The 25,119-nt window shown below is 40.0% G+C and overlaps 1 protein-coding gene across 1 annotated transcript in view; it reads right to left on the reverse strand.

Moving 5' to 3' along the window:
* Window positions 1-20,592, reverse strand: part of LOC111926802 (uncharacterized) — a 28,488-nt gene extending 7,896 nt beyond the window's left edge. The window contains exons 1-9 of the mRNA XM_023923518.2: window positions 17,062-20,592; window positions 13,870-13,989; window positions 12,812-12,931; window positions 11,596-11,715; window positions 7,039-7,161; window positions 5,921-6,003; window positions 4,595-4,720; window positions 3,729-3,774; window positions 2,458-2,591 (exon numbers count right to left, since the gene is read on the reverse strand). Coding sequence (XP_023779286.2) covers window positions 2,458-2,591; window positions 3,729-3,774; window positions 4,595-4,720; window positions 5,921-6,003; window positions 7,039-7,161; window positions 11,596-11,715; window positions 12,812-12,931; window positions 13,870-13,989; window positions 17,062-17,287 — 1,098 coding nt within the window. The 5' untranslated portion in view covers window positions 17,288-20,592. The remainder of the gene's footprint in view (window positions 1-2,457; window positions 2,592-3,728; window positions 3,775-4,594; window positions 4,721-5,920; window positions 6,004-7,038; window positions 7,162-11,595; window positions 11,716-12,811; window positions 12,932-13,869; window positions 13,990-17,061) is intronic.
* Window positions 20,593-25,119: the final 4,527 nt, after the last annotated feature.

Raw genomic sequence — 25,119 nt, forward strand, 5'->3', positions numbered from 1 at the left:
AAGGAAAAGCATGCCAGCAGCAAGTGTGCTTACAGTTGCAATGCTGCACTCATACTCCTCACACAGGAATTGATTGACAAGGTAAATATTATCCCATTTACCAGTTAGCAAGATGACAAGGCAAAGTTATTTTGTACCTGGAGTGGAGAGTCAGTGGCACCATCTGGAATAGACAGACCCTGACTTCCAGGTCTTTTGCTCAAAGGAATTTGACTTAAGAGACTGTTTTCTTACAAAACCTGATTCTTTAGCATTTCAGGGTTGGGCTATCCTTGGGAAAACTGAATACAGTTCCTTCAGCAAGAGGGAAATTTTCCAGCCCTTGCTGGGAATCCCTGTCAGCAGCCTGACCAGGAGATTGCAAAAATGGGGCTGAAGCAGGGTGAAGAGCTCCTGTGAAGCATTCCTGGGGGTTTGCTTCATGGTAACAAAAGGGCAGACAGATTCTGCCCCATTATATCCTGGGTAGTATTTGTAATAATTCAAGCATCACTTGACTTGGTTGTAAAGGTTAGCTTTGTTCAGTGGTTTGTTTTCCAACAGTTGTTCCCATGGAGAAGTCTCTTTTTCAGTCACGGAGAATTCAGCCTGAGTTAGAGAAAGAAACATTGAAAAGGCTTGAAAAACAGGCCAGAAAAGGCATGGAGATGGGGAGGCAGGATATGAATACAAAGAGGTCAGCCTCTTCTCAGAGTGCCCAGGGCTCGCTCGCACAAAGCAGCAACATTCAGTAGTCAGGCTCAGCCGTGTTTGCCCACTAAAACAAATTTAGATATGTAGATACTTCTCACTGGAGAATAAAGTAGAGATGCTTTGCTTTCCAGCCTCCTGCTACTGACCCGTTTTCTTCCCTTATGAAGGATGGGCTGTTTCATCACTAGTGTACCAAGGCTGAGTTCCCAGTGTCTTTGTTCTTACTGATGCTGACCATGTCTCTTTGTGGCCAGGGTTTGAAACACTGGCAAAGACAAGTTTCAGGACCAGGGAGAAAAGGATTTGTGGGTACTCTTTGCTGGGAGAACAAAAAATGCAAATGATATTTGGAGACAAGAAAAGCAAAACTGAGTGTTCCAGCATTGCCCATATGTCCATAACATTCTATGCATGTTCCAGCATAATGTCTCATACTGAATAACATATTCACTGTGCAAATGGCCTTTAACTAACTTAATGTATTTCAACTGTAAGCTTGTTGAGAGTAAACTGTTTTGATTGTATGAGGGAGTTTGACAAGCACTGAGGATGTCTGGTGCTCATGCAGCCACTGTGCCTTGAACAGCTCTGTGCTCTAGTCGCTGCTTCCCAAGCACTGATCTCATCCATTTTCTCCATCACGTTCCAGAGGTAGTAGGGGAGCTGCAATCTTGGTTTGTGTACAGACAACTGAATGGTAAACACCAAGCTTTCCAAACCCAGAGTAAATTTCCAGTCAGGCTGAGTGTACTTCAGGCACAAGAAGCACCTAAGGCCACCTGAAGCTATTCACCTGTGACACCTGTCACTACTGCTTGAAGCAATGTGGCAGGAATGGTTCTTGCATATTTTTGCTCTGCGTAGCTAACCTGACTACCTTCAAATGCTGTAGTTAGCTTAAAAAACTTACCAACAACCTTTCACATCTATGTTCTTAAGGATGTCTTTAATTACTGTAAAGAAAAGTTTGTTTAAAAACAAGAGTAATCTGTCAGTATTTGCAGTAATTTATTTGTAGTCAGACTTCTCTATGTATTTGCTAGTGTTGCACTATTAATGGTGGTGTTTACCCTGAACATGGGCAAAAGAATCAATCTGTAACTTAGGACATGAGGATATACAGTCCTAGTGAAAGGCCTAATGCATTAACTAAAGATAGACAGGATTTCAAAATCTGTTAGTCCCCTTTTTGTTTTGATCCTAATTCAAAATACGTTAATATTTTACAAATGCACTTTTGAATAAAGCTGTCCATGTAGGGAAGTAATGTGTATTTGCCCTTTGTTCTTCACTTACGCACTTTAAATGCATGCTCTAAATTATTATCTCCGCTTTTCAGTGTGTGGGGAAGCTCTGTAGCCAAGAAATAACTTCCTTGGTTGCTCATGGTCTCTCATGGTGCTGTGTATGTCCTCCACCTTGCACACCCACCTGGAGACCTCTGGTCTGGGGACTGAGGGGACTAGAGGAGTTGCAGGGAGTGCAAGGCAGTATCCTCATATCCAATGACTCTATCACCCATCTCCCCCTCTACTCTCTCCCTGGTCTATCCTTTGGATCCCACTCAGATGGCTCCTCAGGTAGTTAGTGACAGTGCAGATGCAGTAAATTTTGGGTAGGAGAGAGAAGGGTTGGGAAGTCTCCCAGAGTCTCTTGGTCATTCTCAAAATGCATTTCATAGGCAGTTTTGCCATAACAGTGTCACCCCAGGTGGTGGCCAGAACTACCCTTTCCCCTCTATTTTTGGGAAATGACCTCCCATACCTGGTTGGGTGGGTGCTGGGAGAGTATCCAGAGCAGAGCAATGGAGGCACGACGCACATCCTCACTGCCAGAGGCCAGGAGAGAGCACAGCTTGGGCAGTACATTCTCAGCAACCATCACAGCCTGGATGTCCGCTGGTGTGGGAAAACAACGGAGGTCAGGGGGGTTCAGAGCACTGCAGGGAGTAATTTAGGCTCTGACTGTTGCCTCGGTGATCAAATTAGAGGGGACCTGCCCATCTCCCATCCATGGGATGGGGCAATGCCAGATGTTCAGTTATAAAAATAAATCCTCATTTGTTCTGCCTTCTTTTGCTAAGGGATTAATATAAGCTTGATGGCAGAATGTAGGTTTGGGCACCCTCAGTCTGTGTCTGAGCCTCAAAAGAAAGAGTGAGGGGAATTTTCTGAGCTCATCACTGGCATAAGGCCAGGTAAGAAAGTGGCAGCTTCTGCTGCACAAACAGAAAGACCTCCCAAGCACCACCTATTTAACCGAGTTGGGGTTAACCAGGAGAGAGCCCAGCCATCTCACTGAGTGGTTATACCCCACTTGCCCCTGCAGCCTCAGAGAGTGCACTAAAAGGCAATGCCAGAGCAGCCAGCAGATGGAGGCAAATCTAAAAGGTCAAGCAGACCAGGTGTTTCAAGCATGTCAAGGAGTGGCACAGCCACTTTGCTCTCAGCTCCTCTATAATTGTGACTCCTTGAAAATTAAGCACCTCTACATTTTCTAGATGAACAACTCTACCCTGGAGTCTGGGACTTTAGCACTGAGTGTGCCAGTCCTCTGCCACTGTCTCCTGAATATGTCATAGAAATGAATCTTGGACATTTAATAGGACAGGTTTTTTTAAGAGGATGATAAATGCAGGGGAGAAAATTACATTTAATGATAGACAGAATCATGCCTTGCAGAAGACAGGTCCCCACTCAATAAGCAATTTCAGGAGACGTTCTGTCCTAATTTGGTTTAATGCTTAGGAAACACGGAAAGGAGGAAAGCGTAGCAACTCACTAAGGCTCTGTGCACCTCTGAACACCTCTGCTGCCTTTCTCACTTTCTCCAGATACTCCCCTTGCTACCTGGGAGCTCTAAGACAGATTTAGCTAGGATATACGCTGCACCTTCTTCTTCCCTTAACATACAGTTGAAATGTAGAAAATGTCTCTTGCTTTTAATAGGAAAGGTTCCCAGCCCACTGTGCTCACTCTGAAAGGCAGAGAGAAAAAGAAATAGTGTGGTTTCTTTATCTCCAAGACATTGCTTACCACTGATAGCCAAATTTCTTAGGCAAACACATGCCTGGCTTGAAACCTGCTTGTGCCAAAGAGGAAAAAAAATTAAAAATGAGAGAGAGGAGGAAAAAGAGCAGTTTCATTAATGCATGATCTTGCCTATTGCACACAAAATCAACATGACAATACTAGCAACCTATTACATTATCTTCCAGAATAAATTTGGCACATGTTTTTTTTTCAAAGTTTTGATGAATTTTTTTTCATTCTCTTAGTATTAGTCATCCTATTGTTGATGAAGAATGGGGTTCAGATGTTGGCTTTTACTTTAGAACATCTGATAAGTTATAGGAAAATGAAGAGAAAGTAACTTGTCCCATTTGCTTTGCCTTTTTTTCACCTCCCTTCTACACAAGATTTCAAGCTCCACCCTGAACTGTGGTTTCTTAAAGTTTCTTTGCTGTGGCTTCCAACAAAGCAAAATTTTCAATATGTTATTCCTTGAAGCCATACAGTAAAAGTTCCGGATACCAAAAAGAAAAAAAAAATATAGCACAACAGATGTGTCAGACAATTTCTGTCACAGACACAATGATCAAAGACAGAGACTGGACAGGGCACTGCTCACATGATGTTTCAAGTTAATAGCATACAGGCTATCCTAGTCTAAAGGAAGGGTCCAGGGCTGTAAAACAACTTTAATAATTTCCCTTTACTTTCTTCATACATTGAACTTGTAGAACCCATGTATTTTCTATTATAGGTGTCTTTTCTCATGGGAAAGATGCCACATAGGTACAGTAGATGAACAGAATGATGTGAGGCTAAAACTGGAAGCCCAGGTTTATACCTCTACTCAGATGCTAAGTATTTTCACAAAGGGAAAGCTGTGACTTTACCTTGTCCACAGAAGAGGAGAGGAGAGAGATCAGGGTCCGCAGCAGGAATCTGTCACTGGGTCTCAGCAAGGCTTTGTGGTGCTGAACATTGGCTGCCACATTGCTCAGGGCAGCACAGCTGTAATACTGCAAAGAACCAAGAAAAAATGTAGAGCAAGAGGTCAGAATGGTGACATGTTAGAGAGAACACAAATAAATTGGAGAAATGCTCAGATTTAAAACCAATGAAAATAAAATGCTTTTTCACCTTAAGGGTGTTTATGGGGTTGGCACAACATGCTGTAGCAGCTACAGCAATCCTGCTGGGGCATGCTGTACACTCATTAGGACCTTGGCTGTTTGGGAATGTACTCTGCTGCTGCAATGACATTGCTGCTGGCATCCAAGTTAGGTAATCTGCATCTACTGTATTATATGTTTACATTGATTTACTCAAGCTGGATGTAGCTATTGCCCTGGCATGCCGAGGGATCATTTCCAAAGGATCTAACCATTAACGCTGGGAAGGATTACACATACAAAAGTATCTGTTACTAGGGAGGTACAATTAGAGGAAACATGTTGAGCTACACAGATGGAAATTCTAAGATGAATCTCAGAGGAATCTAAAATTGCTGAAACAGTTTGCAGAAAGCAATCCCAGAGGGTCCATCCCTCCAGACATTTAAAAAATCTGTGTAGAGATAACTAAATTGATGGAGCAAACAATTCTGTGCTACTCAAAGGACTGAATTTACAAACTAGCAGAGTGTAAGGCTTACAACTCTGATTCATAGTTTATTTATCAGCATACTTTTGCGCTTAGACGAGCTCTCTGCTGAGTGTGCAGAATCACAAAGAGGTGTCTGTGACAGGCATAAAACAGGATGCTTTACAGATATTTACAACAAGAAAAAGATCATTGCACGTTATGTCTTCTCAGAATCCTTAGTAACATTGCTTAGAGTGAAAGAGCTAAGTTAGGATGCAAAAAAACCCAACCAAAAACCTTAAAACCCAGAGGACAAGACCTTTCTGCATCTTGTCTGATGATCTGACAGATACAAGAAGGTAGCCACAAAACAACCTGTGCATGCATTAATGTGTGGTGGCAGAGAAATTTTTGCGTCATAAACTTTGTCCTGTGGAGTTAGACAAATTGAGTCTTTTAATATACATTATCTGAGTTGACTGAGCTGAGTTTCACCAAGATGCTCTCCCATGTTTCTCCATTGGACTAGAGAAACCTTTCCTCCTCTCCCCCTTTTAATTTCTGCATACTGTGGTTTGTGCTCTCCTTACAATCACAATGTTACTGTTTTAAAATCTGACCTGTTTTAGTCATACCTGGACTTCTGAGTCAGGAGATTCCAGCAGCACGGCAAGAACTGGTAGGGCTCCCTCCTTGCATAGGACTTGTTGGATTTTCTCTGCCATTAAAAAGAAAATGTGAAAATGTCTTCCTCCTTCCTTCCCTCTCATCTGGAGGCACCGTTCAAAGGGATGTGCACAGTTCTTGGGTTCTAAGGAGTGCTGATGTTGACCAAATATATGCCAGTCAATGTGATTGGAGAGTATATAATTTAAAGCTTGTGTAATGAAGCAGTATGCAGATATTTTAGCAAATAGACTAGCAGGCTGTCTGATTAAGCTTTTGATGGTTTTATGCTAAAAACTGTTCTGAGTATCTGAATTGCTGGAGAAGCTGAAAAGCCTCAGGTATGATCTTCATTATGATTTCTGTGTTATTTAAAAACAATTTAAAATATTCTGAATAATACCAGAAATGTAATAGCTAAATGTTTAAGTTCTTGCCAATTGTTTCCTTCCACAACACAGAGTTCAGAGATGGAGCAACTCATGACTTTAATATTTAGCTCTGTGGAATAATGGTATCATTTTGGAAAGTGAAATTTAATGCAGTTTTGTTTCCGAGTTAAGTATGGTAGTCTACATAGAATTGCAGAGGACCTAGTACTCCTTGTGATAAAGCTGTTGGTGGATATTCCAGGAGCCTTTAATGTCTGACCAGTGATAGTTATACTTAGCATATTGCAGCATTGAGCTAGTCAGAACAAGCAAAAAGCTCCTAAAGCTCACCATTGTTGGATAAGCTTGTGAGATTGCTTTAGAGTACACCAAATGTCCTGCTAACTTTTTAGGCCAAATTATTTCTTTAACAAATGGCTGGGTTTTTTTTCTATTTCTTTGACTGATTGTTTAAATATTCATAATATTTGAATTTGGATTTGAAAATCAAGCTTTTCTATTTTGCTATAAGGCAAAAGAGGGCCTGTATCAGCTAAACTTAAATCATCAGCCTGTGGTACCAACATGAATGCCATATGGAGAGGAAATAACTTGTTGCTCAGATACGCTTTTATTCCTGCCTTAACCTTTAGGATTATTTTTCTATCAGTGAGCTTTCTTTTGGCAATTTAGGTAAACCATTAGTCCAAAAGTACCTGATTGTGTGAGGTTCAGAATAGCACCAACTGCATTTTGTTGGACTCTGGGATCATAGGACTTGGCAAGGGACAGCAGGGGTGTAACTCCTCTGGCAGCACCAATAGCTTCTCGGTTGGACCCTGGAGAAAAGAATCAGAGAAAGAAATACTTACTTAAAATCTTACTGTGAGCCACAAGCAGGACAACTAGCAGGACTAGTCCTTTGGTGTTTCTTTCTCTGATTTCTCAGCATGCTCAAAGGAAACTGTTAACAATTCTGAGAGCTTAACGGGAAGGAAACTAACTCATGACTTCTGGATTAGCCATAAATCACAGCTGGTTCAATGCTGTTGGTTTGTAACTAGGATAATCAAAATATCCTTAAGACCCTTTAAACAGGTTAACAGAGTGTCATACTTGCTTCATACCCTTGGTATGTCTGATCAACCAAATAATTTTGGTTATCTGTGATAACCAAAAAAACTACATCATGAACTGAAGGTAAGACTTAATTAATTCAGTAGGGTATATTCAGGGCCAGCTTCTCTCTTGGAATGTCCCTGTGTGACTCACTTGAAAGCTACAAACAGTGCAAAGGTTTCTAAAGACAGAATTTGATTTAAACATTGAAATTTGAAAAGATGATGCTTCTCTGAAGTGGTGGTGATTCCTTGCATGGCAATGTAATGAGTTGTACAGCTGTATTCAACATCCTGGAGTACAAGAACTCCTTAAGACTCTTGGATGAAAAACTGATAAAAAAAGGAAAAACTATAATACTTATTTCTGTAAAATTAACAATATTTATATGAAGTTTAAGCAATGGCCAGTCTGTGGAAATTTGCTGAGAGAAACATGAAACAGAGCAAAAAAAAAAAGTAAAAATAAAGATATTTGAATGAAATCAAGTCTTCAGGTGCTAACTAACTTAGAGAGTTATGAGAACAAAGCTGCTAGTTTTATACCTAGAGCCTATCTAGTAGGGAATTGACATGCACAGATTAGCCAGGATATTTATTCAAGTATAGTTCAGATAGTATCAGTTTAATATTCCAGGGCAAGCAATTTTCCATCTTCCTATGAGTATATACTCAAGTAAATAACTTTTATTCTGGGAAAAAAAAATTGAGAAAAAGAATTGTTCTGAGAAGAGTAATATATTTAAAAATAGCTTTTCCATGTGGGAAGCTATTATTCTGGTAAAATTTTCTGCCCCTCTGTAGACAAGACCTTCTCTAATCTAATCTGCCTACATACCATTCTTTTGTTTCCCTCAGTAGAAGTAGAAAGTCTTTTGTATGGCAACTGGTGTGATGCAAACTACCCAGCTGAATAAAAAAGAGAGGTAAAAAGATTAAGAAAGAATTTATTTATTGCTGCTTCCCTTATTCTTGTACACAATACACTCCATGAATGTTTGTGAACATGGGAAAGAACCTTACATTTGAAAAAAGGGATTACGAACAATTGGACAAAACTTGGGCAAATTGTTTCTTTAATCAGATATTGTGCCTGAACACTTGTTTTGCCAATTTATGATGACAGAGTGGATGGGGAAACCTATCTCACCAAGATGTGTAACTGTATTGCCATGTCTGTAAGAGATGTGGCAGGCTAGATCGTGTTTCTCTCCTTGACCACCTGTTTATCTTAAATAATGCAGTCCATCCACTGATGCCACTGCAATCACTGATGCCCCTTGGAATGCTTTTAGAAGGTAGCCATGTGTTCGAGATGCTACTCTAAAGTGGGGAAATCAACAACATCTACTCAAGCTGTTTATAACACATAACTCACTAGTTTATAAATTAATAACTCACTAGTTTATAAATTCTTTCTTTCCACTCTGACATTTGTGTGCTTAAAAATTCCCATCAGAACAACTTTGAATATGCTTTACATTCAGTGCATCCTCCTTGCTCTAGCTTTAAGCAGATGTTCAGGCCCCCCCTAAACACTGAAGATGTGCACATTTAGTTCTGTTCTGAAGTACTCTGAATTATTATCTCAAAACTGATTACTTTCACTCACTGATTGACAAGCTGCAGATAATTGCAACTATGCATGTGTCCTTTTGCTGCGTGGACAAATGCTGCTGTTGGAACAAACTAACCTTCAAATATGTTTCATCTGAATGGGTTGGTTTGCTCTTCTTATTTTCAGCTCCCTATTGCAGCAGGGCGACAACCCAGTTTACACCTGACCTGCAGTAACACTGCTAAACAGTTTCACTCTGTACATAGTCTTGCATGCTTGTTGCAACAGAATTAAGACCATTCTTAGATGTAGAACTTTAGTCAACTTAAAGCCATCTAAAGGATCTAAAGGATCTTCCTAACTTGGTTGTGCTTCTATATTTACCTTTTTTTGCATAAATGGCCTTCTTGAAGGACATGACTGAACAGGATACTTTTCTCAAGCAGACACTTAAAAATATCAGAGTCTGTGAGTTAAAATTAAAATAAACCCTGGAGAATTGCCTCTTGCTTTAGTCTCATTGATGTGGTACCTAAATATAGTCTGAAAAACAAATAAACTGATCCAGGCCATCTAAATCCTAGTTAAACTGGGACAGACATCCTCAACACTGATCAAATTCCAGGCAGCAGTCCAGCCTATGCAGGACTGCCTAATCTCTGTTTAGCTTTGAAAGTTCCTTGAATGCTTGATTTGGAATACTTATGCTCAGAAGGACATTGGTGCTTAAGGGAATGTGCAAAGGCATTGGAAGACCAGAGGTAGCCAGGATGTGGAGCAGCTGATGGTTCCCTGTATTCCAGATTAGACATCTAGAAGGACAAGAGTGTCTTCAGGACTAAGTAACATCCTTAGGTGCCCAAATAAATCACTTTCTCTGTAGACTATTTAAAACAGATGAAGGGACATCTCTCTGTAAATCTTCAGGTGCTTAGCTTCACTGACTCTACACAAAGTCCATCCTTCTAGTACCAAGTACCTAAAAGTTTAGTGATGCCACTCCTAATTAAGACATGTAAATGAGGCAATTTGCATTCCATATAAAGTAATGTAATATGTAGAATTCTTAACCTAACAATAACATGCAATGCTTAAAAATAAGCTCTTAAGGGCAGAGTGTTCAAAAACCTAAAAATAAAACAAAAAGGTGGGATAACATGCAAATCAGCGCTTTCATGTGGTTGGATCCTGTTTATCCACTCCTCCTTTGCAACATAAATACTTAAATGAGAAATTAACACTTTCATCATGCTTCCCTCAGCCTTCTGGGACATCAGACTGCAACTTCCCATACTGGAGAGGGAAGCTGGCAGAATAAATGCTTCAGGAAGGGAAAAAATATTATTCATGGCTTTTCTACAGACCTGGACACAATTTGTACAGGAAAACTATGAGTTACAAGGTGGAGTAAGACAGACTAACATGATAACCTTTCTTTTGGTAACTGTGGCTGAACTTACCTGTCTGGATACCAGGAAAATAGTAATATCATTATTGAAATATGCATAGTTAAGCAGAAGTTGGTGACACATGCAAGTAGTACATGATGGATAACATGTACTGTTATCCATCTGAGTACACTGAAAGCAAACTGGCAGCAAGTTTTGCTGAATGGGAATGACCACCTGGGAAGAGGCTACAAATGGAATTCCATGAGGGCTAGTCTGTACTTGCTTTGAACCAGAGAGTTAAAACAAAGATGTAGAACTGTCAATGCAGTGGAGGACCAGAGTATTTTACAAATAACAGACAAGTTAGAAGAACGAAACAACGTAAACAGAATGAAACCTGTACAAAATGCAGGGATGTGCATTTGGAAACATTTGCAGTAGAGCCTTGGTTACTTGGTGTCTGCTGGAAACAGCAGCAGAGGAGGAGCAAGACTAAGTGATTAAGTCAGATGTAGGATGACAGCATCACCATGGCACAATCACCAAACCTGCCAAGTGTTACCATGAGATGTACCACAAAACATATTTCCTTACATGCCACAATAAAAGGCACAGGTGAGACCCCAGGTGAGATACTGCACATTTCTGGTGACTTTCAGAAGAGATGAATCCAAAACAGAATTCTGGCAGCATTTATCTATATCTTGGCACTGTAACAATGCCTGAGGCCTGGGGTATCATGATACGGAACATAGCATGCAAATGCAATGTTCCACTCCTGGAGCATATAATTTACACCCAGAAGGACTCTGAAGATGAATGGAGAGTCTCACTTACAAGAGGAGTCTTAAAAGGCCTTGGCTTTCTCAGCCTAGTAAAATGAAGGAACCTCATTAGCACACACATCAGAGAGACAGAACTCCAGAAGCAAAAGCCAATGTAGACAATAATTAAGATAAGCTAGTCATGAATACATTTAGGATAAAAATCAGAAAAATGTCTGTAATCATAAGAGCATGAAGGTCAGAAACACTGAGAAAAATATCTGGAATGTCAGGAGGTTGAATTTATGATGCGGGAATACCAAAACTTGCTGCTGCATCTTATGACTCGTAAACCAATTGCAAATAGCCTGTTTCATATTAAAATATGATGTAAGAGTTGAATGAATTCACAGTAGAGGATAAAGGCAAAGACAACACTCACCTGAAACAGCCAAAGTCATGATGCAGGCACAGGAATTACACTGGACAGTGGGATCCTCTGACTCAAGCAGATCCAGAATTGGCTCAAGTAAACCCATTTGGACAACTAATTCTTTGTCAACTATTCAAAAATTCAAGAAAAATGGGCAAATAAAAAAGTAAACAGTTACTGATTTTGTGGAAAGAATACATCATCCATTGACTGCTTTGGAGATACACACTATGATTTTACAAAATAGACTTAAGATGGAAACAGCCTGAAAGCCACTCACAGTCCCTAGTTGGGTTTGCTTAATTCCCCTTCAGATGCTTGAAAGAGTGTAACATATATTTGGAGGTTTTAGGTCAGAAGGTCCCAAATCAGGTTAATTTTGGCAAGAGCAACTGCAGTTTTCAATAGGTTTACAATTTACTCAGCAATTCCCCCATCCTTTCTTTTTCTTCTGTGGTCTACCTTTTAAATATTATCTGTTCTTTGTAAATAGTGACATGATACTATTTGTAGCAAAATCCTTAAAAAAGAAAGCAAAGAAAAAGGCCAGCTTTGCTGAAGACTGACCCTGTCTTCTACTATGGGACTTCAGGATGGAATACTTGTTGTGGCCCATGTGCCCAGGAGTGCAGCAGCAGTTGCAACAGGGACTCTCTTTCTGAGGTGTGGCATGTTCATGCCCTGTCTACCAACATATACTTTACTGGGAATTTTTTCTTCTGCATCTCCTAGATTCTATCTCAAATCTATTTTCCCCTTTAGTTACAGAAGTAACTGAACTGTACTAAGCATTTAAACTTTTTTTTTTTTTGTCTTAAATTGCAAGCAATTTAAGACTAAGGTCCAGACCACAAATACCCAGAAAATGACCACTGTCTTGTACATAGAATTTATTTATATGAGCTGTATCCATTGTTTGAAAGGAAAAATGTCTGTAGATCCAAGAATGAGAAAAGAATTCCCATACTGGTCTGAGAATAATTTATCAGCCTTTGCACACAGATCCAAGAACTCTTGTCACATTATATAATCTAGCTGGAGGGATCTGCTATATCTTGCTGTCACCAGAAGCTATGTATCTTGCAGTCAGAATCAGACTCACACTTGTCCTATCAGGAACACAAAAAAAGGAATCTAGATTTATCTAGAAGTGCCCTCCTTCTGTGTGAGTCTGGCTGAAGAGATACTTCTTCACCTGAAGAGAGATGTGCTGTTAATTACTCACTATTTCCTTCCAGCAAGAAGTTGACAAGAGACAAGGAAGACATCTGCTGCACCTCCAGGTCAGCAGAACGTAGTAAGGCATAGAAGGGTTCCAGATGCTCCACAGGCAGGGGGATGTTCACTGCAAGAATGAGAGGAAATATTGATGAGCTTCATTGTTCAGCAGTGACATTTTTCCTTTGAGGGACTTAAACCTCAGGTGCTCCCATAGACAGGCTGAGTGGTATTCACCTTCATCAAAATTCCACTGCTACTAGCAAACAGGGCAAGTTTCCTGAAGAGGTTTTGAATAATCAAATACTTCAAAAACATCATGGGAAGGGAAGCAGTGTGCCTTGCTACCAAACAAGTCATTCTGCCTCATAGCAAGTCCTTGCATTGTGGCTACAGGCACTTTTTATCCAGCAAAAAATATGTGGGATAAAGCTATCATCCAAGTGACAGAATATTCTCTTTGAAGTAAAATTAAAATATACAAATAGAAAAATAAATTGCAAACTGCTTGTTGGTAGTATTTTTACCTTTTTGTAGAATCCAAACTCTTGCTGGCATTTTATTTGGGATATCTAGGCTGATTCCTACAATTAATAAACTACCTCAAGAGCCAGGTGTTCCCACAGAATAGCTGGAACAAAAAAGAATGTTTCCTTTATAAATTGTCACTACAATCTGGCTCCTGGAGCTTTGTCCTCTTTTGTATATAATATAAAACATTAACTGGTCACTGTGTCCATTTCCTTTCACCATATTTTGACTGTGTTGCTTTCAAGATATTCAACATATGCTAACTCTAAGTACTTTGGGTTCTGCTGAGTTTTACAGAAGTATAACAATTTCATAAATAACAATCTTTTATAATCGTAAGAGATATCTCATAGCAAAACTCAGAACTGACTCTGCCTATGTGGCAATGCCAGTTTTCCATCTTCCTTAGCAAGCAACATAGCATGAAAGCAAAAACACACTTACTCACTGAATCAAAAGGAGTTTCACAGTTTGAAATAATATTTTCGTTTATAATTACATGAAAATTTTCTAATGCTTACTGAGATAACTTACTGTGCTGACTCATATGCAAGTAATAGAGGGCAGCCGACTGCTGTAAACCTGGGTTTTCTGAAAAGGATAAGGTCCTCAAGGCTTCCAGAGGGTCCTTTCCAAGTGGAGACATTTCAAAATCTAAAGATGTAAAATGAACAGCACAGGCTCAATTACATCTGAAAAGGGTTAGTTTAAAAAAAAAAGAAATTAAAATTTACAGCCAACCAAACACATAAGGATTTTTATACTGCAACAACTCCATAAAGCCCATCTGTCTTTATTCACATTTCCATGAGCAGAAGCAATAGATGAACTGGGAATAACCTGTCCTTGGCAATGCCTCTTGTAAAGCTCACAAAGCTAGTGATTGGAAACAAGATAAATTATAACCTTTGGACACTTTTATGCTAATATAAATACAAGTGTTCTTGGTCTCCACAATAATCTTTATCTTTTTCTGAATCTTTGTTAAAATACTGAACATGGTGCTCTTAGTAAGAGTATACATTTCTAATTTAGTTTGTGTTTCTATATATATTTCTAAGAAGAGAAAGAGTATATATTTCTAATTTACCACATCTGAAGTTCACTGTGTTTCCTGTCTTGGGTATTGAAACATAGGATTTAAAGGAATAGCAACACAGACTGCAAACAGGCTTGCCTCAGGCTCAAATTTCTAGCATGAGTCTACCTGTTCTCAAATATGATAGCTCCCCTATGAATAAACCAGATGTTCAACAACACTCATCATGCAATAGCAGTCATGCATGGCTTCTGTAAGGTACTGTATCATATAATATGTGGAATGGAGCAGCAGAGAGGAAAATGAAAGGGACAATGAAACAACGAATAGAATTAAAAAGGTAATGTATGATCGATCAACTGGTGGAGCATGCAATTATAAGATATATTTTCAGGCAATAGTTTAAAGCTGTGCATTAATGATTGAAATATCTCTGTGAAAAATATCTAGCTACTTTACCTCCCATGGGACAAAGAAATGTGAGGGATGTGAGGGACATGAGCTTTCATGCCTCAGTGCAAAACACATCCAATATCTCAAGCCAGTAGAAGCTGCTGACATTGTCAAGACTAGCAAACTTCTACCCTTAGGATTAGGTAAGTGAGCTTCACAGAACTACTTCATATAAAGATTAAATTTTTAAATAATTAGTAATACACACAAAGGGAAGGACTTGCTTGTGTGTGCAAGGTTTTAGAGAAAAAAACCTCCAAAATATCTCTTCATGTGGTTTAATTCTGTTCCTTTCACTATCTGAACCTGAATCTGTCTGATTCTTCCACATATCTGTGGTTTTGTTTGGGAGAGTGATAAAGCTGAAACCACTCAAAATCTTCACTTGCTTAGAATATCAAAATTTGCTGCCCTGGCTTACAGATGAGTGTGATGATCAACCATTATGTCTCTCCTTGCACCCAAATTGTCCAAACACTGTCTTTTTGCTTATTATATTTTGTTCAAAACTGAGGATAGGCTTGTTCCCTCTTGAAATTAAATACACAGGTGAGTGTTAAAGTAAGAGGGATGTGTCTTGGTTTTCTTTGTGAGGCTTCCCTGCCTCCAGTTTTCTAGGCAGTGAGATTTGGCCACTCAGAGAATTAACCTTGGTTCTGTTTCCTGGATGCTATATGTGTCTTGTCATGGACAGTGGGACCTCCCTGAAAACACTCATTGTCATCTATATGCTGGTGTCAGAGAAGCTCTAGGCTTCCTGCTGCTGTACCCCAATTCCCACAGATCCTAGACAGACCAGACTTTTGAAGACTGATCTCAGAGAGAAAGGATCTCTCAAGAAATACACACTTAGTCTTTTCAGGGAGCACCAGTGGCTGCTACAAGGGGTCATTCTGGCTTTCCCTTCATTACATCTCATCCAACAACTGTGCAGGGATACTGCCAAGACAGACTCCTATAGATTCAGGAGCATGCTAGCCTTTGGAAGAAAACATTCAGCCCTGGAAGATCTCCACTGTATAACAAGCTGAAGTATATCCCTATCCTGGGTATGAATGTCAGGATTTAAACCAGTGCTAAAGGTGCAACAATCAGTGAACCTTATCGGCAGCACAGGACCCACCACATTCACTGGATAATGACACCGGCTAATACCAGCTGAGGCTAATTCACACATGTTCCCAAAAACCAGAGTCACAGCAATTATTCCATGACAGATCATGTCAAACAGCATTAATCATGTCACACCCCCAAAATATTCTCTCCTGGTTCCCCTCACAAGATTATTTCATGTTCTCAAAAAGGCAAGTAAAGAAATAGTAGGTCAACACCCTTCACACAAATGATAGTAGGGAACTGCATTTTTGTGTAGTGGTTTTAGCCCAAAGCTGCTAAACATAAAGCAGTATGCCAAATTAGCTGTGAGACAAAACAAACCCAAACAAGCAATAACCCCTTATCCTGAGATAAGAACTATTTTTAGATTAATACACTCATCCAAGATGACTGCAGAAGTGAAATAAAAAAACAAGTTTTCCTATTGATATTGTATCCTAGTAGAGGACAAAGAGGACATCACAAACAGAAAAGCAGGGGAATTAGGCAGCTAACCTGTAAAGCAAAGGAGATAGATGAAGAATTATGGATCTACTTTGCAGAACCCCATGATTGTGATTAAGCCTGATGTCTCAAATGTTTTCACAAAAGCACAGTTGCTAGGAATCCTCAGAGCTCAACGATGCTTTTCCCAGGGTGACTTTGATCTTCCCCATGTATAGTCCAGACATTTCTAGCATAAGTCCCAGTGTTCAGCCAACACAGAGGTGGACAACTGTGCACATCATACTGTGATCTGCCCACACCTCAGCACTCACACAGCCTCCAGTCTTAGCAAAGCCCCTGTCCAGCTTTATCAGTTCCTTTTGACTGACTTCAAAAAAGTAACTTCTAGAAGGACTCACTTTTATGAAACACATTTACATGAGTTTTGTATTAACAGTAGTGGCAGAGTGAGAGAGTGATTGGCCATTTCTACCTAGATCCAACTGTTGCACCACTTGAGCCCTTGGTGTCCTGGACACAAAGAAAATGCTCTGTAGCTCAGCCCTTTCCTCATCATCACCAAGCTGCTCAATGCTATGGCAGAGCAGATCAGCTAGCAAATGTTCTTTCAACCCACAAAATTAATCTCCTTGTTCTTTCACAATCTTTTAGAAAAAGGCAAGTCCTCTTACCTGTTTCAATATGCTGCAGAAACTCCTGTGCTGTCACTCTCTCATGAGGCTGTAGGATGGGCTTGTACAGCTGTCTGCTTTTAGAGCTGTTTTGTTTTAAGCAGGAGCATTTGCTTATCAGAGTTAAGCATTCCTTGATGCTTTGCACCAAGTCAGAGGACATCCTCTGAACAAAGCCTATGAAGTCCCGCAGGAGCTGCATGCATCGTCCACATAGCTGACCCATTCTTGTTCCAACAGCAGCAGAAAGCAAGAAGAAAAGGAAGGAGATGGAAACAAAAGTTTCTTCTCAAATTGTCTGCTTTTTGCAGCTTTAGCTTGTCTCCTAGCTGTTTGTTCTGTCTTACAGATATTAACACCACATCATGTGCAGATGCTGTTAGACAGATAGACTTCTGTGTCCAAAAAAGTACATTTCACAAGGCTGGTTTCTGCAGATCTCCTAGAGTTCATAAATTATTATTTAAAATGATTGCACTGGAGACACACCTTTCTTTTGCTTGAAGAAAAATAAGATAACAACATAAACAGATTTCATGGAGAGCAAATGGAGTTTAGGTCATGGAGCATCTACCAAAGTCTGTATGAGGCTAGAAAAACTGGGATAATGGGAAATGCAACCTCAGATGTTTTTGTAAGGCAGCTTTCCACATGAAAGGTAGGCACCACCTTGTCTGCATGTGTGCAAGCTGCAGCTACCAATTGGAGTGAGGAAGATTAAAAAAAAAAAAAAAAGAGTAAGTGAACAGGTTTTTCCAGTTTTTGCTGAAGCACAGATCAGAACAAAGGAGCTGTTGGACAAACAACTCATAACTCAGTCACCTGAGACTTTGCAAATCAGCAAGAATAGAAAACTGGAGTGGGGGGAAAAAAAAAAGAGACAGTGGCCAAATGAATTTAGCACTGTTTTCTTCCTGTCAAGCCAGACCTGCTGAGTGGGCTGGATAAGTTAGCAATGGGAGGATGCAAAAATTATGTGTGGTTTTCATGCAGAAAGATGTAAAAGGAAAATGTTCAGTTCTCCTTATGCTTAATTCGCCAGTCTGGTGCATGTGCTCATCCTTGGCTGAAGAGCTTTACAAACCATCCTGGTTTTATCCTTGTAGAATGAGGTGGTATTTGTGATATTGAGGATTCCAGTAAAAACTGGTTTGATTCATGGTCACCTTAATTAGGGATCCTGTAGGTACAGGTCTACTGCAAGTTAATCACTTTTATTAACTTCTTATTCATAGATTTGGTGGATTTATTTTAACTATTGCATTTGATACATTTATTAGTAAGTTATTGCCTCTGTCCTTTAATAAATCTTTATTTTCTAAATAAATCATGTTTGAAAATCAACCCTTTGTTCTGCACTCATCTCCAAACACTCCACAGACTCACCCAAATTCCTCTGGTCTATCCAACCACTGCTGTTTTTTCTCTTGATGTAATTTTCCTAATCACAAATACTACTTGTCACAAATAAGCCTACCTACACTGGTAAAACAAAATATATGACACTTCTAATACATAACACAATTCATTACAAAGAATTGGGACTTTGATTTTTCTGGCTACTTCCTTGACCAGCTCTGCAAACCCACTGAGTTCTGATCTCTGTCTGGCTTCTGAATGTTATCAAAAGCAGGGCTAGTATGTCTATTTTCTCACCATGTTTTCTGGATCCTTTCAGTAGGGGTCTTCTAAAGAAGAGGGAACCCATCTGATTGCCAGGTCCTACTTCTGCCACCACTTGCTCTTCACCTTCACTCATCATCTTCCACCCTTCAGCTTTCATTCTAAAAGACTGTTATCCATCACATGCTCCTTCTGTCTCTTGCTCTGTTCTGTCTAATAAACTGTAATGTTTAATTGTGAGGTTCTCTAAAGATAACTTGAACTGTACTGCACTGAGATGAGAAAACAACAGGACTGCTTCAATGAAACATTTGCTAGTAATGACTGCATTTCTGTAATGCTCTTACTAAACATTTCAAATGTATTGTGAACACTAAAAGAGTTCTCCAGCTCATCTGTAAAGAAGATATTCCCAAAATGGTTTAAAAACAAGTTTCAGAGGTGCCAAGCTCTTGCAACTGCTTTAGATAAGTGGGAGTTAAAGAAGTGCATGACACCTAAAAATTAGGCTATAATTTGCCTGTAGGCATAAAACTCAGGTGTCTTGATACATAGTTTGATGACTCAGTCAGGCAATTGTTCTTTGATTTGAAACAACTATTTGAAAGCCAGTGCAAAAGGCTGGTTTGTGGATCTTCAAAAATACTCTGAAATCACAACAGCTGCTATAAATGTAAAGGTTGAAACTATAAATCAAATGTTTTTGATTGGTTTCTTGACCTTGATAGATTTCCTTATTAATTGAATAAAATGTCAGCTCAAATTTGCAGAAGAGGAAAAAAATAGTAGCATAATAATGTTAGACTATTTTTGCTTTTATCCTTGTACAGAAAATGCCTCAAATAGTAAATGTCCTACACTCAACATCTTGATTTTTGTCTCCAAAGGGAAAAAAAAAAAAATCCAGTACTTCGTAGAGTGTTAAAAAAGCCTCTCCAAACCATTTCCATTCAGTTTCTGTGCAAAAGAGCTTCCAAGCAGTAACCTTACTGTGTGGAGGCTGTTTGGAATTCTGTATAAAATGCATTTGGAAGTTTAAATCTATTTCCCAAAAAAATAGATTAATGCTGAACCCATAAATAGGAACCCATATAAAATGGGTTCATATAAATTCATATAAATATGAACCCATAAATAGTACTTCCTATAGAAAGCTTCCACTGGTCCAGCTTTTAATCTGGAGTATAGCTTCTCTGCAAATGACAGAAAATACTGCTTTTGGGCACAGTCCCTTAAGCACCTACTCATAGTAGGTTGTTTTGTTTTGACTCAAAAATAGAAAATGTAAAAAACACATTTAAAAATACACTTATACATTCTTATGCAGCATTTGAACTGCTTTCCTTTTAACAGAAATTCTTTTATCCAGTTTTCAATGGTGCATAATTTTTGATTGCTCAAGAGTTGACTGTCACTGGAAAGATGTACACAAATAATCCTTCTACTCCTCTTTCATGCGTGCCCTGGGACCTCTTTATGTTATCAAGCCCCCAAACACCCTCAGGCTCTGACATAAATATTGGGGGAAAAAAAGGTCAACTTTATTTGAGCTATGGTAGTAAAATTTTAGCTCCTAGGTCTGGATTTTAAAAATACTGTTATTTCTGTGGTTTTAAACAATGGGAAAAGGATTTTTGCAAAATGTAGGGGAGAGGTAGTGATTGAGAACTTGTGTAGTCTTATTTGACTCCTGTGCCAGTCAAATAAGAAAAACCATACTTAAAAGCTTAAAAAGCAGTAAATTGAAAGATTTTACATTACTCAAGAATCCAAAATCCTAAGAAATTGAACTAATTAAATTTGCATTTTATAAATTTGTCCCATGTAATTTTTTTATTGCAGCTTTGTCTTATACACATTTCTTTCATATTCTTCTCTCACTTTCCTGTTCAAGGGTGAGGAAAGCACTGTACAATTTAGAAAGATGTATGATGGCTGTACAATGCTGCTTGTTTAACAACAGATCTGACCCAAAAGGTTTTAGCTTCCCTAAGGCCCAGCAGGTCTTTGTTGTCCCCATACCTGCAGCTGAGGCCTCCTCACTTGTACTAAAGCAGTACTTTTTAAACTGGATCAATGAAATTCTGTGACTATAAAATACCAACAGAAAACTAACAATAAATCAAAGGACTTAAGTTCTCAAAATGGACCTAACATTAACAGAATAGTAGAATAAAATACAGAATTTGAAAAAAAAAAAAAATTGGGAAAGCAGAACAATTGTAAACTCTGAGTCTGATGTCTACAATTTAGATTACCACTGAGCTTTTTAATATATATATATATATATATACACACACATATGTATATATATGTGTATACATGTATAGATACAAAATATATACACATATATATAAATATAGAAATAATATATAAAAAATACATGTGTGTATCCATGTGTGTGTTCACTGTTATGAATTCAGGAGTTCAGCTGAATATAAACAGACTACAGTCATTCAAGCAGGGAGGAAGCCAGATGTGAGGACTTGATACATCCAGATTTGTGAAAATCTGCCATTCACTGTGATTTCTGTTGAGTATAAAGGAAGCTGTTCTCAACTGCATCTAATTCCTTGGCTGAGGTATTTGCCCATCCTCCTTCAGAGGGAGAGTGCCATCTACTGAAGCATTCCTTTACACAGCTCCCTTGAGCCTTGTCCCACTCACAGATTGACGAAATCCATTCAAAGGGGTTGTAAAACTGAGCAAGGTTTTAAAAGGAAAAGCAGCTGCTATAAATGTGAATCTCTGTTGTAAAGCACCAGCTGCATGTAAAGAACCAGACCAAAGACTTTAAATACAACCACTGACTTATGCAAGCTTGTGCTCCAGCTTTTGAAGAGATTAAAGACAACTCTACTCTGGGGTTTCTTCATTCCTAATACATCCTTGGAACTGAGATTACATTACCATTTTGTAAGTCTTAGGAGTGACATTCCCTGGTTGGACAATCCAATTTTACTATCAGCTATCAACCATGGACTTTCCTACCAATTCCTCCTTTCTCTGTTAATGTTTACAAGATGTGCAACTACTCAGCCAACGTACTGAACATTGAGAACACCTGACAACAGTCACCAAGAGTCTGGCTTGGGCCAGTGATGACACAGTATTATTGTGCTGCTTTATGTATTTTCCCATTGTCTTGAGCTTCATATTTCGTTGTAAATTTTCTGGACTTCTGCTGTATTCAAATAAAGCAGCAGTTTGTGCCATGCCTAGAGCTACTGTCTCCTATGATAATAATAAGCATATAAATTGAAATATTTTTGCTATTTTTTTTTGCTTTATAGCAAAAGATAAGTGTCTCAAAAACATCAAAGGCAGCCCAGAGATGCCCACGTACCTTAGAGGTTTGAACAAATTGTATTAAAAGAAAGTTAAATTTTACAAGGTAAATTACCACACAAAGTCATGAAGTCAAAGGAGATGAAAACCTGTCAGGTTGTGTTTCATGTGAATACCCTCAGAAAACCACTGGTTTGATGTGTTTCAAACACAGGCGCCTGTCCTCATGCTTCTGCTACCAAGGAGTTCCGCTGAAGGATCACACAGCCCATAGCTCAGATGTCTCACTTGGCAAGACAAGGAGCAAACAAAACTTTGAAAGAACTTGCATTATTTGCCATCAGGCAAATATATTTGAAAAACTTTACAATACATTTTCAAAAACTTTCACATTACAGCTTTTTTCCATCTGGGCACATAGCATGTTGTCTTAAACACAACAGAGAACTGAAAGAGCCAAAGTCTTTCTGTCCCAATAAGATACATCCCACATATCTTATATTGGCTAATGTCCCACAAATCTTTGCTGGTACAGAAAAGAACAAGCAAGGAGACCAGCTGCTTTTTAATTCCTTTATTGAGGTCATCTCTAGGTGGGGAGCTGGAGGAGCTGTGCACACCACCACTGCTCCCAGTGGACGACCCAGAGGAGGAGGTGTTCAGCTTTGCCACACGGCAGAGCTGGGGCTTCCATCTTCACGGGAGTCTCTAGGAAGACACTGGCTAGTTGTAAATCTAGGGTAGTCATGGATAGCAAACTGTGTTTAGTTATGGCAATGAGGTCCAAAACATCAGTAAGTCGAGCAACGTTCTCCCTTGCTCCTCAACATAGTTTGGAGTCCGGTTTGTGCCATGGCCTGGTGATTCTAGGGGTCTTTAGATGTTAATTCTACTTCCCCTGGGTGCTAACCTCCATGGGAGTTCGGCTCATCTACACACTGGGGGGTGTCATCGGTTGCCATTAGGGGACACCGGGAGCAGCAGAGGCAATATACAAGACCAGGTGGCAATTAACAAGGCTGTCATAACAACATTGATATTTACCAAACATGACATGAGGTATTTAACAAAGAAGGCTGTCACAACATTGGTATTTAACAAACATGACACAACATGAGGTATTTTAACAAAGCAGGCACCTTATGGTGACAACATTCTACTGTTCAAATAGTAAACATCTTTATATATTGATCAGGAGGTCACATTTTACTCTTTACAGTGCCAATGGGATTGAATGCACCCTCAACAAGTTTTCCAATGACACCAAGTTGAGAGGTGTGGTCAGCACGCTGGAGAGAAGGGATGCCATCCAGAGGGACCAGCACAGGCTTGAGGTGGGCCTGTATGAAACTCATAAAGTTCAACAGAGCCAAGTGCAAGGTTCTACACCTGGGTTGGGACAATCCCAAGCACAAGCACAGGCTGGCAGAGAATGGATTGAGAGCAGCCCTGAGAAGAACTTGGGAGTGCTGATGGATGAGAGGCTGGACATGAGCCAGCAATGTGAGCACACAGCACAGAAAGCAAATCCTGTTCTGGGCTGCATCCAAAGCAGCCTGGACAGCAGGATGAGAGAGGTGATTCTGCCCCTTTGCTCTGCTCTACTCTGGTGAGACCCCACCTGGACCCAGCACTGAGGCCCCAACACAATGACATGGGCCTGCTCAAGCAAGTTCAGAGGACTAGAGGGCTGGAGCACAGCTCCTGTGAAGACAGGCTGAGACAGCTGGGGTAGTTCCTCGGGAGATGAGGGAGATCTGAGGAGATCTGTACAGCAGCCTTTGAGTACCTATGGGTAGGGAGATACAAGAGGGTGTCTCCACACACTGGAGAGTGACTTTTTACAGGGGCATGTAGTGACAGAACAAAGGGAAATGGCTTTAAACTGAAAGAGGGTAGGTTTAGTTTAGATATTATGAAGAAATTCTTACTGTGAGAATGGTGAGGCACTGGCACAGGTTATCCAGAGAAGCTAGGGATGCTCCAGCTGTGGAAATGTTCAAGGCCAGACTGGATAGGGTTTTGTGACACTTTATTGGAAGGTTTCCCTGCATGACAAATTCTCAGAACCATTAAAAAATAGGTGTATTAATGTAATGCAGCCAAATCTCAGGACAGTTCTGAAAGTTCTGAAAACCTTATAGGCCCTGGTAAATTGTATTTTCTCACAGGTTCCTTATCATAGCTCAAAGAGTCTCTGCATTAATAGTGCCTTATTGTTGGCTACAGCAAAAGCTGTAGCATGTGTGCTGCACTTGAGGTATGCACCCCTTACCCCTACCCCTGCAGAAAGGAAGACCTAAAAAGGAGAGAGGGATTAGTTTCTCTCTAGGCCAGACTCTTCAGTTAACCACACTGTTTATTTCGCCACCAACTACTCACTGGTTGCTGCCTCCATAGAAGACTACATTTCAAAAACTGCATAGCCACAATAAATAGATCTAACCAGTGCATCACTTTACATATGGAAGAGCAAACCAGCATTTGGGGATTATGTCTGCTTCTCATCTTCTGTGCCTTTTTCTTCCATCAGTTGCTTTTGGCTGCCTCCCAGTCATTGTCCACAGAATTTACAAAACTCACGTAAAAATGGCATATGTGCGTCCCTATTTTTTTTTTTTTTTTTTGTAGCGGCTTGGTTTTTGTTTCTTGCCTCAAAAATAACAGACAATAGCCTTTTAAAAAATAAATGAGCTCTGTAAGATCCAAGAAGTGTGAACTGCTCATCAATGCTCTCAAGTAAATGGTGTGATTCTCGGGGCTGTCCTGTTCACGGCTAAGAGCTGGACTGGAACTGGGTCCATTCCAACTCAGGATACTCTGTAATTCTGTTTATTGTAGGACTTGGCCAGCGTACAGACACCTCTTCACGCTGCTCACTCGCAGCCCTCGGCCGCACCTTTTTGGTGCTACAGAAACCTCTCGGGCGCGCTTTCCCCGAACGTGGCGCTGCTGCACCGCAACCAGGCGACGGCCGCCCGCCTGCTGCAAAAGCTGCTGCAGTAAAGCGCCGCGGCACCGCCATCTCCCTGCCGGTGCGCGGAGCACGGCTGCCAATGCCGCTGGATGCCGCTCGCTGCCTGCGCCGCGCTCCGCACACAGGCCCTGCCGAGCCACTCCTGTGCGTGGATGCGCACCCCGCCCCAC

This window comes from Cyanistes caeruleus, chromosome 2, assembly GCF_971803275.1.
Source record: "Cyanistes caeruleus chromosome 2, bCyaCae1.hap1.1, whole genome shotgun sequence".
Classification (NCBI taxonomy): Eukaryota; Metazoa; Chordata; class Aves; order Passeriformes; family Paridae; genus Cyanistes; species Cyanistes caeruleus.